This window comes from Monodon monoceros, unplaced genomic scaffold (genome assembly GCF_005190385.1).
Source record: "Monodon monoceros isolate NGI ecotype Baffin Bay Population unplaced genomic scaffold, NGI_Narwhal_1 Super_Scaffold_18, whole genome shotgun sequence".
Lineage (NCBI taxonomy): Eukaryota > Metazoa > Chordata > Mammalia > Artiodactyla > Monodontidae > Monodon > Monodon monoceros.
Window position 1 is genome coordinate 161,078,126 of NW_021703774.1, and position 18,404 is coordinate 161,096,529.

The 18,404-nt window shown below is 53.9% G+C and overlaps 1 protein-coding gene across 1 annotated transcript in view; it reads right to left on the bottom strand.

The window, feature by feature from the left end:
* The window catches only part of MAN1C1 (mannosidase alpha class 1C member 1), a 131,941-nt gene that overhangs the window by 25,933 nt on the left and 87,604 nt on the right, over positions 1-18,404 (bottom strand). Inside the window, exons 3-5 of the mRNA XM_029230604.1 lie at positions 7,582-7,697; positions 5,116-5,196; positions 518-612 (exon numbers count right to left, since the gene is read on the bottom strand). Coding sequence (XP_029086437.1) covers positions 518-612; positions 5,116-5,196; positions 7,582-7,697 — 292 coding nt within the window. The remainder of the gene's footprint in view (positions 1-517; positions 613-5,115; positions 5,197-7,581; positions 7,698-18,404) is intronic.

An 18,404-nucleotide genomic window follows, 5' to 3' on the forward strand; every position in this document is an offset into this window, starting at 1 on the left:
GGGTTTTTCCTCCTCGGAATCTGAGCCTCCATGGGCTTGATGCTCCCAGAAGCCCCTCTGGGTTCTGACAGCCCCTCTGGGCTCCTGAGACCCAGCCCTGACAGGGGCTGAGGGGTCAGCAAACCAGGGTCCCTCTGCCCAGGGTCCTGACTCCCCAGCAGCTTTGGGTTCCTGCTTGTGGTGGGAGGTGTGATGTGCCTCCCAGCCCGGGATCCCAGCTGGGAAGGGAGGGCAGTTGGGGCACAGCGGCGGGGCTGTGAGTCACGGCAGTGTTACGAGATGATCACAGAGGAACGGCGGCCCCGTCTCCATGCCAGAAAGATCAGGTCTTGCGTGGCCTAAACCCGAGAACCAGGTTTAGTGACCAACGCCAGCTCAGGAGAGCCCCTGGCTGAGGCTAGGTATCACTGTGCCACTGACCCCCGTGATTCCTGCGGTGGCATTCATCCCACCCTGTGTCTCAGTTTCCACGCAGATGCAGCCGAAGCCACAAGTGGGAAACCAGACGGCATCCTACCTTTTGAAGTTCACCACGCCTTTTGGGATTCCCGTGGGGGTATCGAAGGCCGGCAGGAGTTTCTCCCCCAGCTTGATGGCCTTTATTCGGAACACCTGCAAGGAAGGGTCAAAGGGCACTGTGAATCCTGGCGGATAAACCTGCCAAGGCTGCTGGGCCCAGAGTGGGAGGTGCATTAGGCTCTGGGGTCAGTCAGGCCTGGATGTGAACCTGAGTCCATGAATTCCTGGCTCAATTTCCTCCCTCGTTTATAAATCCAGGGCAATATTGCCTTCCTCAGAGGGTTGCTGGAGGAATGAAAATTAGATAATAGTTGTAAAGCCCTTACTGCAGGGCCAGGACTAGGACGAAGGCTCAGTGATTATGCTGTGCTGGGAACACAGAGAGGTCAGGGCAGCGGGTCACCAATGGTCAGTGCCTGCCTGCACGGCGGGGCCAGTGCACCCCAAGCTGAGTGCGTGAGAAACACATTCGGATAGAGTGTAACGAGCACAGGATGGGGAGCTCCCGGCCTTGCTTCCCAGCCTGGCTTCCGTTTGCTTCCCAGCAAACCTCTACCTTCACACCTGTAAACCCAGGGGAAGGGCCTTTCCTCGCTGACATTCGGATTCTGCCCATTGTCCCTATCTTACAGCGGCAAAGGTGAATGGCTAAACCGGTGATGTGATGGTCGGGGAGCCACAGGGAGGTCCCAGGTGTCAGGGCCCTTGCACGAGGCTCTAAGCCCCTCAAACTCTTCTTCTGGTTAATTCAAAAGCACCTGTGACCTTCTGGCTCCCAGGAATTTATTCTAAGGGAATAAATCATCAAGGATGTTGCAAAGACTTAACTTTATGGCTATTTATTCCAGTGTTGTTTAGAATAGTATAGAAAAACTGGAAATACTCTAAATATCAAGCCACAGGGAAGTGGTGAAATGGTGGCTTATCCATGCAATGGAATACCATGCAGCCACCGAAGTGATGTTGGAGAAGTTTATTTCATAGCAAAAAACGGTTTATAATCTATTAAGAGAAAAAATTTCACAATGGTGTAATTCAACTTTTGTAAAATTATATACAAATGGATACCTGAGGAAAGGTTGGGAAGACACTGAACTATTAACCACGGTCTTCTCAGAGGACTAGGCTCGTGGGGGATTTTTATTTTCTTCTTTTGGCTTAACTTTATTTTCTGTGCTATTCTTACAATTAAAGCAAACCCACAGGGCTTCCCTGGTGGCGCAGTGGTTGAGAGTCCGCCTGCCGATGCAGGGGACAAGGGTTCGTGCCCCGGTCTGGGAGGATCCCACATGCCGCGGAGCGGCTGGGCCCGTGAGCCATGGCCGCTGAGCCTGCATGTCCGGAGCCTGTGCTCCGCAACAGGAGAGGCCACAACAGTGAGAGGCCCACGTACCGCAAAAAAGGAAAAAAAAAAAAAAAGCAAACCCACAGTAACATTATTTATTTTTGAAAAGCTGAGAAGCAAGTCCCTAAGCAACCACTCCTGATGGGACAACAAGCGTTTCCTTTCACTTCTGGGGCTCCAGGGAGACTCAGTGTGCTGACTGCCTGCGTGTTGTTGCAAAGTGAAGCCTTCTTGAGGTCTCTCCTTCTAACATGTGCAATTTAAAGGTTCTGAGGCAGCCGTTTGGGGACCGCAGTGGGGAGGAGTTTGTGAACACTACCTGGGCTGTGGATTAGAGGCCTCTGTGGGGCGGGTGTAGTTCTTGTTTAGGAAGGAGGGAGGGTGGGAGGGAGAGGGAAGAATTGCACCTGGGGCCTGGTAGTGATGGGTGACAGAGGATGATAACGTCCAGTGTGACAGTGGGTCCTAGAAGTGGGCACTGGGGCAGCCACAGCAGAATCCTGAGGGAGCTTGTCTAGAATTCAAATTCCAAAGCCTCGAGTCACCCCAGAAGCCACTGGTTTAGCAACAACAAGGGGCTCTCGTTTGAAGGTCCTGATCTCTTCATCTGCCCCCCGGGGAGGCTGAGCACAGAGGCACGAAGGAACGCAGGAACCCACGGGAACCTGACCCAAGGCTGGGGCTCCAGGCTGCCCTCTGCCTGAGGACGCCAAGCTAACGCCTCTGAAATGCTCCTCTCTGCCAGCAAACCACGTCTCCTTCTTTGGAAGGCCCTGATGCAGGCTGGCATGGCAGAGCCTCAACCATCCCAGGGAGGATGCTGCAGGTGTGACTGGACAGGAGTGGTACCATGCGGAACAGAATACCTGTCCTCCTTATCATTTGGAAATGATGTGTCTTATCTACGTCACTTTTGATCCTTGCAACAGGCTTGTGGGGAAGGTGTTGACCCACTTTGAGGAAAACAAAACTGAGTCTCAGAGAAGCAAGTTGTCCAAGGTTATGGAGCTATTAAGTGGCTCTTTTCCAGGACACCAAGCCACCTCACCAACACAGAGAGAGATGGCCTCAGACAGCCATGGCACGCAATGGGCGGTGGCCACCAGCAAAAATTACATCCTGAGAGTGGAAAGGGCTCTTGACTGGGAGTCAGAGCCCAGGTTCAGATCTCCCCACTTAGCAGCTGTGTGACCCTGCGTGAGCCAGGTACTGTCTCTGAGCCTCATCTGCACAAAGGAACAGTGACGTGTGCCCTGGCTTCTTCAAAAGGGTCTTCTAGAAATCAGATGAGAGGATGTACATAAATGAATATGCTATAAAAACTGTAAAGTGCTTTGCAAATGTCACCTGTGGTTGTTCCTGTTATTCTCGTGGAAGCGGAGTCTCTGTGGGACCCCCCACCTCCCGCCCTACCCAGCAGGGGATCCACCTCCTGCAGGTTTCCTCTGAAGCAAGAAAGGCCTCAGCCCAGGAAGGGGTGTGGGATCTCCTTCACCGTTCATTCCACAAACACCATGGGAAAGACCCACTCCACAGGCAACCCCTGTATGCGAGATGGAGGATGGAGAGAGGATGGAGGCCTCAGTCTGGTGTGGCCGAGTCCTGGTGATAAGCAGTGATGCTGGGCCAGGCTGAACAAGGTCTAGAACCCAGACCCACGGTGGAAAGACACAGGAGCCTGTGCGACCCGCACTGGCTCCCTTTCCTAAATCTCAGTCTCCGCAGCTGCATGTACGCCGGTCTCTGCGCGGGGAGGTTTTGGGCACGGAGGGGTCAGGGAGGCGTGGCTGGAGGACAGGGCTGCGCCCATAACCCGGAAGCCTGCCTGCCCAGGGGTTCTGAGCCACTCGGGCTCCCCCTGGGCCTTCTGGACACAGGTACTCCTACCACACCCCACTGCCTGGTCTGCCCCCCAGAAATCGCTGGCCCCACACCCACCCCTGTGAGCCCTGAGCTGCACGGCTCCACCCCCATCCTGGACGGGAGGCTGGGCGGTGCCCGTGCAGAGCACGGCGCCTTTTTCTGCACATCATTTTCCTGTCCTGGGGTTTTCAAATGAAATTCAGGCCTTGGGTGGCGCGGAGGTTTCCCATGGACAATCTTTTGGGGACAAATTGGTACAAGCGGTAATCTCTGCTGAGGAGATTAGGCTTGATGGAGAGGGGCCCCGAGCGGCCGGAGAGATCAAGTGCTCGCCGCCCGCTGCCTCCGCCCGCGTGGCCTCCGCCCGCCCGCGCCACTTGCTGGAAGGGAAGCGGCAGGGCTTTCTCTGACAGCAGCGGCAGAGGCTCCCCACCAGCAGGGGGCAGGATAATTATGTCTCCAAGCGGACAGAGCTGCGGCTGTGCCGAGCAGTGCAGCCGCTCTGCGTAGGGGCCACACAACTGACGGGTGCCCCATGCGCTGGGGATTCTGCCAGCCTCCCCCCAGATCCTCAGGCTGTGCTTTCCCAGGCGCTCACAAGGGATGAAGTCTCCCATTTCTGTGTTCTCAGGATTCCTTGCAGTGCTGAGGACATGGGCTTTGGAGCCCTTCAGCCCTGGGGCCAAACCCTTTCCCACTCGTCCCATTTCACAAGAGCTCTCTGACCCCTGGGGGTTAGGACCACCCCACTGTGGGGAAGGTATGAGGTCTAGGGGCGGGAGAAGGGACTTGCTCAAGGCCACAGGCAGGTGCCGCGTAGGGATGAGACGCAGGTTTTCTGACTCTGTGCCCAGGGCTCTGCATTCTCGCCGCCCTTCACGGCCCTTCTTCTGGAAGCCAACGCGGTTCGCCTGGGCTGAGTGGCCGGCAGTGGCTGCCCACCTCCCCGGTCGCCCCCTTGAGACCTGGAGCTGGAGTTTGGCTGGTGTCTGGCCCAGGAGCAGAGGGCAAGGGGATGGCTGTGGAGCAGGCCAAGGCCAAAGGGCTCGAGGAGGAAATGGTGAAACAACGGTCTTGGCTTTATCAGTCCTGAGAACCAACACGTGGGAAAACCAGTCCAGCAGCAGCACAAGCCTGGATGGAGCACAGATATCGCAGGTGCCCTATGGGGAGCTGTGAGGATGGTGGGCAGCCCCAACTGCTGCCCTTGGAGAATTTACTAGCAACTGGGCAGCAAAATTGAAGGAAGAATCTGTGGGTGGCACCATGGAGATGGGATTCAGATCCCCTCGAATCCCTGTTTCCTCATTGGTAAAATGAGGGGGTGGGATGTTCTCCTGAGCCCTTTCCAGCCTGGATGGTCCAGGGGCTCTGAAAGGCCAACTTACCTCCTCTCCCGTCAGGTAGAAGGCCGAGAGAAGTCCTCCGATGTACCGGATGTTCACTTCGAACAAGGATGCTTCTCCACTCTGCGGGGCAGAAAGACAGTGGGGGCAGTGGGGACATTTGTGAGACGCCCACAGGGCTTTCTGAGGCAGCCAGGCCCTTGAGACAGGTCACACCTGCCACTGCCCCTGCGCCACTGACCTGGCCACACCTGTGCGGGGCTCCAAGCCCTTGCCCAGCGGGCCAGGCTACCTTTCGTGGTGGTTTTCAGAGCAAAAGGTGAGAGGGATCAGCACCTGCCTGGCGGGCAGCTACTGAACATTTACAGAGTTCCAAATAAACACTGGGCTTGGCTTCCTTCCCCAGCCTTTGCTGGAGGCCATCGGAGCAAAGTTAGGCCTGGCTGCTCTCCAAGGAGCTCAGGAACTTGTGTGGGGAGCTGCTGGCTGAAGCTTAGCCTGAGGAGAGGCAAATCCTCCTCCTGTCTGGCCCCCTCCACCCCGAGAGAGCCCCCTGGCTTAGCAGGAGGACGGTGTGGTCCTTCTTTGGGGTGACAGGGCAGGTGGAAGGTTCTCACAGGAGGTTCTGAGGCAGAAAGGAGGGGTGCCAGGCAGATTCTAGTAGGCAACCAGCACTTTCTCAGCCTCAGCTCTGTAGCCCTCAGGGCACACCCACACTTGCCTTAATCACTGTTGTTTTCTTTCTGAAGTGTGGGCTGCAAAGCAGAGGTACTGAGGCATCATGCCGAGGACCAGATCTGGGTTAAAATCCCACCTGAGTCACTCACTTGGCTTTCGAACTTCGGGCAAGATATTTAGCTTTTCCCTGCCTGAGTTTCTTCATCCCGAGCAGGGTGGATATGAGATCCTGAGTGGGGCAGGTGAGATGCCTGCCCAGTGCCTTCCCAGTGCTGGGCATGGCTTCATAAAGGTGCCTGTTATAAACCCCCCGCCCCGCAAGGGCTCCCCTTGGCATACTTCCCACGTCACGGTCTTTTGTTACCGATGACAGCAGTGGTCATCTTTTTATCTGGGAGAGCTTTTCCATTAACAGAACACTTGCACAGCCGGTCTCTTTTGCCTTACAGTCCTTGGTGAAGGCATCATTCCCACTTTTCAGGTGAGAAAGCCCAGGCTCAGAGAGGTGGAGAGACCCCATCTTGCTTTGTTCCAGGGACACTCCCAATCTGTCCCAGCCTGTGTGAATGTCCCTAGGCTTGCCCAGCCCTGCCACCACCTGGCTCCTCAGGCAGCTGCCTGAGGCCCGCTCTCTACCCACCATCTGCGGAGGGGTCAAGGTGGGCTATGGAGACACTCCTTCCTTCTCCTGCCTCTGATACCGTAGGAAATGGGAGGATTCTGAACTTCCTCGCCTCACACAGACTAGAAGTCATAACAAGCCTCAAAGTCATCACAGTGATGATGGCACCGCTTTATCTGTATTGGACTTTATAGTGTCATAAAATGCTTTTTACAGCCCTCCGTGGTGGTCAGTCCTCACAAGCCTGTGAACTAGGCACTATCATTGTACCATCTTTCGGTTGGGAAAGTAAGGCCCAGGAAGGTTAAATGACTTTTCCCAGGCTGCGAGCTGAGCCAGAGGCTCTCCTGTAGCGTTGCCTTCCCGGACTTTCCCCACTTTGTCTCTCTGCCCTGCTCTGCTCTGACATGGGCCTCTCCAGGAGCAGAGGCCTCCATTCTGCCAGGAGCTGTCCCGGTTCATAGCAGGATCTGTCACTTGTGGAGCCCCAGATGGAGCCGGACAGTGTGTTTTGATGTGACCCTTCCCCCTACCCATCTGTCTCCATGTCTCGCTCCCCCAAACCACCTAAACAGCCTCTCCCTGTGGGGAGCTGAGACCTCCAGGATGGATCTGTTACTTTAGTCTGGGCTGAGAGATCAGTGGGAGAGGCATCTGGTATTTAAGGCTTTTGTACCATCCATATACATGTGCATCCCGGCCCCAAGGCCCTGGTCCCTGACCAGGGATGCCTGCAAGGGTAGAAACCAAGAGGGCCCCAAGCCTGGTCATGGCCTCAAGCCGGACAGCTCCCCCTGCCCCTCTCACTCTCAAGAGGGCAGCACGGGGGTGGATGGGGACCTCTAGGTTAGGGCAGCTCCAAACAGATAAACACTTCTCCCTTCCCAGAGTCGCTTCCCCTGTTGCTGCTGTTCTGACAGAGTCAGTCCCAGAAGGGGCTTCCTGGGTGGGAGCAATGTGCCTGGCACCCTAGGGAGGGCAAGAATGGCTGTCTTCCACCCCAGGGAGTTCCGGCTGGTAAATACTCATGGGCCGGCCAGGGCTGGGGGGACATCCCCCACCTCAAGGCTGGTCTGAGGAGAGGGGCCTTGGCACAGGGTGCATGGAACCCTGCTTCCAAGAATGCTCTGCTGGGCAGCCTGGGAGGAGCAGGTCACTGACCTCTCGGGCCCCTTCTGGCTCTAATACCCCGGAGGTCTTTGACTCACCACGTTCAGGTGGAAGCTCTCTTCCACCCAGGCCTTGGCCTCCTGGAACTCCTCCTTCAGCTCCATGAGGTAGAGGGTGTCGAGGGAATCAATGACCGTTGCCCCACTGAGGCCTCCTGCAGGCACAGAGGATGGGTCAATCTCGTCCTTTCCACCCCAGTCACACAAGCCACCATTCCCCGGGCCTCCTCGAAATGCCTGGGCAGGCTCCCAGGCACGATCCAGGGAGACTCCAGGGCCACCAGCCTTTGAAGGCACGTCCAGGACCCAGAGTCCCTCCATGGGCTGCTTCTTCCTCAGGGCAGCAGGGAGGGGGGGGGGGGGGGGGGGGGGGGGGGCGGTTGGAGAGACTGAGTTCAAGGGATGAGCTGCTTCCCAGACCTTGGTCCACTCTTACGTCTGCCAGCAAGTCAACCATCAGGGCCAGCTGGGCGCCCACCACTTCTCTGTCATGCTGGGGGTGGCGGGTGGGCGGGTGAACCGGCATTTGGCCCACAAAATCTTAACAAATGTGCCAGTCCGCTGACGCTTCAATGCCATTCTTTATTTTATTCTAAGAACAAAAAGATGTTCATAAATATTTACCCAGGAAGGTATTTATTGCCGTATCATATATAATAGGTAAAAGTTGGGAAAAAACCCTCCAAGTCCAATAATAGGAGAGTAGTTATACAAATTGTGGCTCATGTATAAAACAGGACACTATGCAGACATTCACACAACTGAGAAAGACCTATGTTAGTTGGGGAGATACGCATGGGATCTGTTAAGGTAAAAAAAAGTAGATTGCAAAAAAAAAAAAAAGCACAATATAATTTCTTTACTGTTTGCCAATGTGGATGAGCCTGAACAGAATCAAGTCTGGCAGGAAGTGATTCAGTGGTTATTGCTGAGTGCTGGGATTACAGGTGCTTTTTGATTTCTTCAGCTCATGGATTTTTTTTTTTTTTTTTTTGCGGTACATGGGCCTCTCACTGTTGTGGCCTCTCCCGTTGTGGAGCACAGCCTCCGGATGCGCAGGCTCAGCGGCCATGGCTCACGGGCCCAGCCGCTCTGCAGCACGTGGGATCTTCCCGGACCGGGGCACGAACCCGTGTCCCCTGCATCGGCAGGCGGACTCTCAACCACTGCGCCACCAGGGAAGCCCCATGGATTATTTTTATAACCAGAAATTTATTTCTGTTTAAAAAAAAAAAAGGAAAGACAGTTTGGACAAAGAAACTAAACAAATGCACAAACCAAAGATTCCGTGGCCACTCTTGCTCTAGGCCAGTGGGTACACAAAGCGTGAGCTTTGAGGCCTGGCCCCTGCCACTGGGGCCTTAGACTCTTGTCCTGGGAGTAAAGGCTGAGAAAACTGTGCAGTTTTCCACATCACAGACTGGACAGCAGAGCGATGAGGAAGAACCTCCCACATGGGACAACCAGAGCCTGCCTTCTAGAGGATGGTAAAGGAAGAAATGAGGGAGAAAGAGATGTGCCTGGGGCCATCTGGGGGGCTTCCTGGAAGAGATGGTGGCCTCCCATCAACTCCTTACAACTTTAGTCATTGCAGGCAGCAGCAGTTTCCTTTCGGGACTAGAGGGTAACTTCAGAGGAGTAATTGTTCCTTCCATGTCCTCCTTGCAGAGGCTCAAAGCACTGAGACTCACAGTCTCCACCTTCCCCCAGCGGACACTAGAGCTCCCTGACAGGTGCTGAGCCCCACTTGAGTCTGAAGTACGGCTTTGCGGGCACTCCTGCATTCAGAGCTAGCGTCTAATCTCCTTAATTAGTGCTTCCTTAACTGCTCACTTGTGTTGACTTCGCAGGCAGAGAATCCTTGTGAAACTCAAACACTTAACCACCTCTCTAGGCTGGGCAAGGTCAGATAAAGGGCACGGCTTGGAAAAGGATGGGAGGGAGATCCGGGAGAAGTTGAGAAAAAGTTAAGTCTGGAGGTTAAAGACACATTTCCAGAAGGGAGGGTTTGCAAGGAAGAGTGGAGGAAGGGGAGGGCTGGGGGATGCAGGCGTTTCCCAATCCAGAGACATGTGTCCTGGGACGGCTTCGGCTTTTGAGTTGAAGTGAATTTCCAGAATGTCAACCCCTCCTACACTTAAGGATTAGTAGGAAAACACTCAAAGCCAAACCAAGTTGGTCTTTTTCTGGTTTATCCTGGCTGCTTCCCCTGTAGGTGTCCAAGGCTGAGCACGGTTCGTGGCAACTCTTTACCCTCCTGAGGTGCTCAGGCCTTGGGACCCAGATGGGCCACACATGACCAGAGAGGGACTGAGACATGCCCAGGCCAAAGGGCACAGGTCTGGGGTCCACACTCCTGGCTCTGATGCCAGGGTCCCTCCCTGTTAACCACAGGGCCTCACACCTGACTTCTTAAGGCCCTGGAGGGATTTTTGAGATGCGGCTGCCTCACCCCTAGATTTCATAGATGAGGACCCCAGAGAGGTCCCGCCCAAGATTAGCCCAAGGGAGGAATGGAGCCCCAGGCCGGGCCACGTGTAGTGTGTTTTCCACAAGAGGGCCTCTCAATTTCCTGGGAAAACAAGTTCGGATCTGCTTGCTAAGTCCCCCTCCCCTGCGGGGGCAGGAGCCTGCTCTGACGCGTGAAGAGAAGAGAAGCCCAAGCTGTGTGTCCTTCAAGGTCAAGGGAGAGGCGGCCCAGAGTACCCGATTTCTGGATCCTGCCCCGGGCTGCCTGGTGTTTTCACCCCACAGGCCCTCCGTCTCCTGGGCCAACCCTGAGTCCCGAGGCCCCAGGGCCTTGGCTGGGCTGGGAGGGCAGCCAGGGCTCCTCGTGACCAGCTGTCCTTCCCGAACACTCCCGAGGCAGCCGGCTGAGGAGGCAACTCGCTAAAAGATTTGTTGGCAAGGTTCTGCCCCTGCTCTCGGGTGTCCAAGTCCTCCTGCCTCTCCGCTCCCACCTACCACACAGCTGGGCTGCAGGCCAGCAAGGCACTTACTGGAAAGCTTTCCGTTTCAGGCCAGAGGTTACCTGGCGGCCAGGCCGGGCAGGAGAGAAGGCCCTATCCCGAATTCAACTCTATCTGCACCCACAGCCGACCTGGGGCAGCTCCCCAGGGAAAAAGACAGCTGCCTATTCAGTCAGCAGGCCCACAACTTGTATGTAAAGAGCCAGTGGGGCACAAAGAGTCAGGTGGCCAGCTTGGAAGCTTCCCTGGGCCTGGGCGGCCCACTCTCCTGGGCGGCCCACCCTCCCGGCTCTAGCTCTGAACTGTTGCTGTTCACAAAGGCCCCTGCTGGCTCCCCTTCCTGTGTTCTTCTGTTAAAAGAACACAGCTCTGGGTTCACATCCCAGCCTGGGCCAGCAACCCATCTGCTCTAAGTGTCAAAGTTCTCATCTGTAAAATGAGGTGAAGACCACTGGGCTGGGGTACTGAGGAGCCACTGAAGGTTCCTGAGCTGGGACAAAGGTATCATATACTGCCCAGCCTAAAGACACCTGATAAAGACATCTGTACATGCCTGGCACGGTGTAAGTGCTTGACAAATCAGTTCATTGTTCTTATTGCTGGGGTCCCTTAGCTCACCTTGAAACACTGGCCTGGCCAGGGAGATGTGGGTTCAAATCCTGGCTCCACTATGTATTAGCTATGTGCAGGGCAAGTCACCGTACCTCACTGAGCCTCATTTTTCTCATCTGAAAAAATGGAGATTACAGTAGGACCAACCTCGTAAGGCTGCTGGGAGGGTTAAGTGGGGGGGTGGATGGAAAGGAGTTGGCATGACGTTGGGTACACATGAGCTGGTCCCCACAAACAGAAGTGTGGCCCTCCTTGTCCCCAGCTGGCCCTGGGCAGCCCCGCCACAAAGTCTTCTGGGGTCACCGAGGCCTTGTGACACTCCTGTATTACTGGCCTCTCACCACCCTGTTGGGCAGTGCAGGCACAAGACGCGGCTTGCGAGAGCCTTGACCCAACTTAAAGGAAAAGTGTCATATGGGTCCCACCTGTGTCTGCTGCTTCCCACCCCTGACCTGGGTGTACACCTTTTTCCAAAAGGGTCTACCTACCTCCTGGACCCCTTCCTTCCCCTCTGATTCACCCTGTATCTTGTCACCTGATCTGTCTCCCGAAAACCAGATCCACTGTGTCCATCCCCAGCTCAGGAACCTGCAGTGGCTTCACAGTACAACCATACAATAAAGAGTTGTGCGTGTGTGCGTGTGTGTGCGCGCGCGCGTAAAGTCTTTTGGGTCTGAATCCAAAGGATCTGGCTAATATCTCGCATCAAGCTCTGCTTCCTGGACACAGGCTGCATCCTCTGGCCTTCCTACCTTTGCATGTGTGGTCTCTTCTGACAAGAGGCACAGAAATGTGCCTCTGGGCAAAGCCTACACCTTCTTCAAGGTCACCTCCCACTGGCAGCCTTCCCTGATTGCACCCAGACAACCTCCTCCCGCCCAGAGAGCTCCCGAAGCACTTTCTTGGGCTTCTGACTCAGGCACCCTCCATTCCCGCCCTGCACTGTGGGGCTCTGTCTCGCCCCCTAACTAGACCATGAGATCCTTGAGGCTCATGCTTCTCTCACACCCCTTCCCTGCCTTGTCTCCAAGCAGCCCCAAAGGCCAGAGCTCCCAACCCTAATGGGCCCCTCCCTATTCCCTGCAGATTCAGTACACTCCCCGACTTTTGCGACTCTTCTACAAACTTTGCTAGGAGTTGCCTTCCCCATTCCACCTGCTCATGAGGGGTCCAGAGCCTGCCCAGTGCCTCCTCACCCAGGAAGCCACTGTGATCCTCACCCCACAGCCTGCATGAAGTCTCACCCTCCCCGAGAAGTCTTCCCCAGCCCTTCAGGGTCCACCTTCCATGCCTGTACTCCGTGTACCCCCATCGCCACGACACGTGCTCCTTTCTCATCACTCTAAAGGGTTCGTCAATTTACTGCCCCGTCCTCCGAAATAGCAGGGGCGCAGTCTGCAGCAGAGTTGTCTCCACGCTCGAGAGACGGCTGCCAGTGGGGGTGGGCAGGCTGGAGGGCAGGAGACCAGCTGGCCCGTCTCGGGCACCTGCACCAACACCTTGGCACCCCGCTCACTGGATCTGCCTTCAGGATGCCGCTCTTCCTCGTGCTTCTCCTTTTCACCCTGTGGTTGCTCCTTCCCAGTCTCACTTGCTGATTCTTCCTCATCACCAGGCCTCTAAAGACCGGGGTGCCTGGGGCTCCATCCTTGGGCCTCTTCTCTGTCCACCTTCCTTCCTTTAGTGATTCAATCTGGTCTCACAGCTTAAATACCATCCACATGCTGATGGTTCCCAGATTTAAATTTCCAGCCAGGACCTTGACCTCGGGAGCCCAGACTCGCTCTCCAATAACTCCTTACTCACATTTCCGAGGTCCACACACATCTCACCTTTAACTCGTCTGAAAGCAAATCCTGCGCCTCCCTCCAAACCTGCCCCTCCCACAGTCTTCCCACCTCGGTGAATGCCAGCCCCCTCCTCCCAAGAGCTGTGGCCCCAAGCCCTTGACTTTGCGTCTCTCGCCCCCACATCTGGTCCCACAGCAAATCCTGGCGGCTCTGTTTTCACAAGGGTTCCAGCCGCCACTCACTCCTCACCTCCTCTGGGCTACTGCCTTCAGAAATGCAAGTCCTATCATGCCGTTCCTCTGCTCAAAACCCTCCCAGGGCTCCCCCTTGCCTCGGAGGCTGTGACCTGGCCCTGGCCTCCTCTCCCTGCCTGGCTTCTCTCCCTCCACTCCAGTTCCTTGCGGCTGCTGGCGCCCTCCAAGCCTTAGAGTCTTGGCCTTGGCACTTGCGATCGCTCTGCTGAAATAGCACCCCCATCGCTCTTCCTGTTCCCTCTTTATTTTTCCCCAGTGCCTTTATTCCTAGCAACGTTACACGTGGGTCTGCTTCCCTATTTACTGTCTTCCTGATGGAGCATAAAACTCCTGGTGGGGAGAGCTCTGTTTTGTGCACTGCTGCCCTCCACTGCCTAGAACACTTTCCTGCCCATCACAGGTACACGACAAGTATTTGGGAATAAAGGGCCCCCTCCTCCTGGGCAGGGAAGGCTTCGAGGGGACCGTGGCTCATTCATATCTCTCAGTGCCTGGCTATAGTCTGGCACCCAGAGGCATTAAAGGTCAACGTGTCAGTTGAACAGACTGAGCCTACTGCCCGGGTATCTTCCGTGACCACCCAGGTCACCAGGGCAGCTCAACTGTCTGCTCTAGGGGCTGGTGCCAATAGACAGAGGAGACCCTCCCAGCAGGCTGTGGCCGCATCGGCCAGGGTGGCTGAGTGTGTCCACACCAGTGCCCTGCACAGAGCTATCTGTCACGCGTGTCGGGCTCTACAAGGGAATGGACCCCAGGCTCTTATAACCTCCTCCCCTGGGGGCTGCCTGGCCAGGAACCACCCTGCCCTGCTGGACTGTGGTTTGTATCCCCTCTCCTGACTCTGCCATATTAATGATGATGAGGTTTTCATGTGACATTATATTAGCAAAGAGAAATGGGTCAGGCTGGAAAACATAAGCTCCAGGAAGAATGTTTAGATAGAAACAAAAATCACCCAAGGCGTAGCCTATTACCACAGTATCCCCAGAGCCAAATACTAATGGTTGCATTTAATTTGAGGATATAATCCACAGAGACTTTTCTTAATCTGTAAAGAAAACAACACAAATGTTTTTCTCAGCTTCCAAAGAAACCAATATGGCTGTGGGGCAGGTCACAGTTCCCAAAGACGGATGCCGCAGGATATCCCATCCCACAAGAGGACCTCTTTCCACACTCCTCTCCTTGAACCTGGGTGGAAATTTGTGACTACCTGGAATAACAAAATAAAGCAAAATGGATGATTTGCTAGTTCCCAGGCCCAGACCTTAAGAAACAGGCAGTTTCTACTTCCTATCTCTTGGAATGCTGGCTCTTGGGACCAGCCGCCATACTGTGAGGAAGCCCAAGGTAGCCCACAAGGAGAGAATAGATGGAGAAGCCATACGTATGTTTTCTGACTGATAACCCATTTGCGGTTCCAGCCAACAGTCTGCAACAATTCCAGACATGTGAATGAAAAAGCTTCCAGAAGTTTCCAGCTGTCAAGTCACCCTCAGCCTTCAAGCCTTCCCAGGTAAGGGCCCATATATCCTGGCAGAGAAGCTGTCCCCACTGTGACCTTTCTGAATTCCTAGCCCCCTGGATCTGTGAGCATAATAAAATAATTGTTTTAAGCCAGTAAGTTTTGGAGTAATTTGTTAAGCAGCAGTAGCAGCTGGAATGTTCTGCCACATGGGTTTCTATGAAGATGAATTAAAGTGATATCCCCACTACCCCAAAGTACATTGTTTAAAACCACATCAGGTCTTCTGGCTGCATAAAATCTTTTTAGGGATTAGGACCTCTCCATTTTTATCAGGTCTGGGTTATCTGTTTGTTTGTTTTCCAATAGGAATACTTTCCCTGAATCTTTCCATGATGGTTATTTCCTGGATCACATAAAGTTGTGTTGAGGGGCTGAGTGTTTCCAGAAAAAGGTTTCTTGGTGCCTCCAGAAGGACTAAAGATATTTTTTACAAACTATTCTTGGAAGCCAACAGAATGCTCTTACTAGAGGCTGATTAATAAAAGGTGATCAGGTCTGACCATGTCACTGCCCTTAAAAAAAGCCCTCAAAGCCTCCTGTTCTCCAAGTTCAAAGTCCTGGGCACAGTATGCAGGGTGCCTGTGGTCCAGGCCTTGGCAACCTCTCTAGTCTCACCTCCCTCCTGCTCTCTTTGCATGCAATGCTCTACCCAGAGCAGACCACTAGCAGCTCCCTAAACACCCTGCAGTGTCTGCTGATGCAAGAGCATTGTGTCTTCTCTCAGATGTTCCAGAGCCACAAGCAGAGCTGACCACTCCCTCCTCTGCAAGCCTGCCCTGCTCTGCCTGCAGGTGCTCCGTCATAGCACTGTTCGCACTACACCGTACATCTTTGCCTGTGAATCTCAAAGGGCAGTGGCTGGCTCGGACTCTTCCCAGGAGCCGTACCATCCATCCCCAGGCCAGGCACTGAGAAAGCAAGAACAAATGGCTGTTGAATGAATAAACGACTGGTGGAAATGCCCACAGCGCTTTCTTAGGGATTTCCAAACACTTTACAAGGCCTCTTGGCCTCGGAGAAAACATATCACTCAGAGCAGTGGCCAGCTATCCAAGGAAAACACTGTCAGAGGAATAAGATGGACAGCTGCAGACGTCAGGGCCCTGGTGGAACTAATGGCTTCCTCCACTCTTCCCAAACAGATGCCACGCTTTCCTGCCACAGCCGGATGGAGAATGTTTGCTGTGGTCGAGCGCTGGATGAGGTTCACTGTGACGAATGGCCTGACACGGTTCACTGAAGCAGTCTACCGGACAGGGTTCCTCGTTGGAAAACCAGGTATGTTTAAAAATGTTAACGTTTTGTTTGTTTTTAAAGAAGAGCTGAGGGTGCAGTCTGACCTGGAAACTGGTATTCAAAAAAATTCCCTGCAACAGCGCTGTATAGCAAGCTCTGAAGTGCTTTTATCTCAGAGCATCTCTGAGAGAAGAAAAGGCAGATGGAGAAATTAGTACCCAGGATCCTCCAAAGTCACACAGCAGCTCAGGGCAGAGCTGTAACCAGACACCACCTTCCAGACCATTTGACCTTATGGGTTTGGTTATCCCAGCTTCATCCCTTCCCAGCTGTGTGATCTTGGGCAACTGACTTGACATCTCTGGGCCTCAGAAAAATTGGACAATGCGGTCTCCTTTTCAGAAAGGTGTGCCCAGTTCAGATGAATGTATACAAAGAGCTCTCAGCAGGCACTCAGTACAAGAGAATTTGATACACCCAGCACAGAGTAGGTGCTCAATGCACGGGTCTGTTACCATAAGGCTCATTTCCAGCAGAAGAAGGCAAAGCTAGGATCCCTTGCAGATTAGGCGGGCAGGAGGTATGGCATCTCAGGAAGTCGGGACCAAGCTGGGCAGGCACTGTGATTTTTTTTTTTTTTTTTTTTTTCCGGCACGCGGGCCTTTCACTGCCGTGGCCTCTCCCGTTGCGGAGCACAGGCTCCAGACGCGCAGGCCCAGCGGCCATGGCCCACGGGCCTAGCCACTCTGCGGCATGCGGGATCCTCCCTGACCAGGGCACGAACCCGTGTCCCCTGCATCGGCAGGCGGACTCTCAACCACTGCGCCACCAGGGAAGCCCACTGTGATATTTTTAACACACTTCTTGCCTCAGTGGGAAGAAGAGCAAAGGCCGGAGCCCTGGCTGCTCGCACCAAGAGACACTAAATCCAACTGCTGCTATGGGAAGCTCCTGAGGGCAGACCCAGAGTCCCTCCATACTCTGGCTTCTACCTGCAAATTAGATAATTGCCCAGTACTATCCCTCTACTTCCATGGGAAGGGTAAACATCCCTGTCCCATCAACCTTGGTCTTGTCCATGTAACCTGCTTTGGCCTCATGGTGGGTAGGGAATTAAAACTGGCTCTGACTTTAGGCTTAGCCATGAGACTTGCCAATGGGATTAGTGGATGTGACTTGAACAGAGGTTTGAAATAAGCTTGCATGGGGGGGGGGTTTGCCCTCCTGTGTGTCCACCTTTCACCTGGAGAAGAGCAAGTCTAAAATAGGCATGAAGGTCCATGAAGGATGACAGATAGGTGGAGCAGACCTGGACCTGCTGAGCATAGCCTAGATAAACCAAACCCAAGCCTATCTGCAGCTACATGAACGAGAAATAAATGCTCACTGTTGCCTGCCACTCACTGTGGAGTCATTTGTTACATGGCATTATTTTTGGAAATAGCTGACTGATATAATGCCCTTCCAGCCCTATTTCTTTTTTTATCCAAAAGCACTTATTTATTTATTCATTCACTCACTCACTCACTGGCCGTGTGGCATGTGAGATCTTAGTTCCCCGACCAGGGATTGAACCTGTGCCCCCTGAAGTGGAAGCATGGAGTCTTAACCATTGGACTGCCAGGGAAGCCCCCCAGCCCTATTTCTTAATGGTCTTGTCACGTTTTCCATAGTCTAGCTGGACTACAGATTCTATGAGGTCCACTCTTTCTCGCCTTCCAGCCCTTTATTCAAGCTGTTCCTTCTTGGAAGGCCCTCCTCTAACCCAAAATGTCTCCACAAATGTCCAAACCCAATGTCTACTTTAAGTCTTGGAGGAAATGCTGCTTCCTCCATGAAGACATCCCTGATTGCCCCACCTGGACCTGAGGTTTCCCTCCGCTGAACTTTTATTAAAAGAATTGCTTTCAACTTTCATTATAGTAATCTGTGTCATCCGTGTCCTTTTCTCAAGTCCATCCCAGGCAGTGAGTGTCTTCAGGGCTGAATCTAAGCCTGTTTAATCGAAGCCTGAAGAGCAAAGGCATCGTTGAGATCTACTGAAGGATGCCCTCCGCCCACTGCCTCACACCTAGACGAGGAAGCCTCCAGGGAGCCAGTGACCTCACCAGAGGCTGTTCCTAATGTGGTGTGAGGTGTGGGGGGGTGTAGGCGGGCAGCGACCAACTCCATGGTGCTCTGAAATCCTGGCTCAGGGCAGACACCCAAACGAAGTTCACTTGTGGAATGTGAGATTCTCCTAAATGCCAACCACAGAGGTTAATAAGAACAGCTGCAGATAGCGCTTTGTGTCAGGCACCGTCTTATACACATCTTCTTTAAACCTCGTGAAAACGCTATCATTGTCCCTCTTTTACAGATGAAGATTGAAATTTCAAGGAATTAAGTCACTTGCTCAATATTTATTCATTTACCCAAAAACATATTTTGGGGTGCTCAGGATGTGCCTTGTGCTGGAGAATGGACGGTCCTG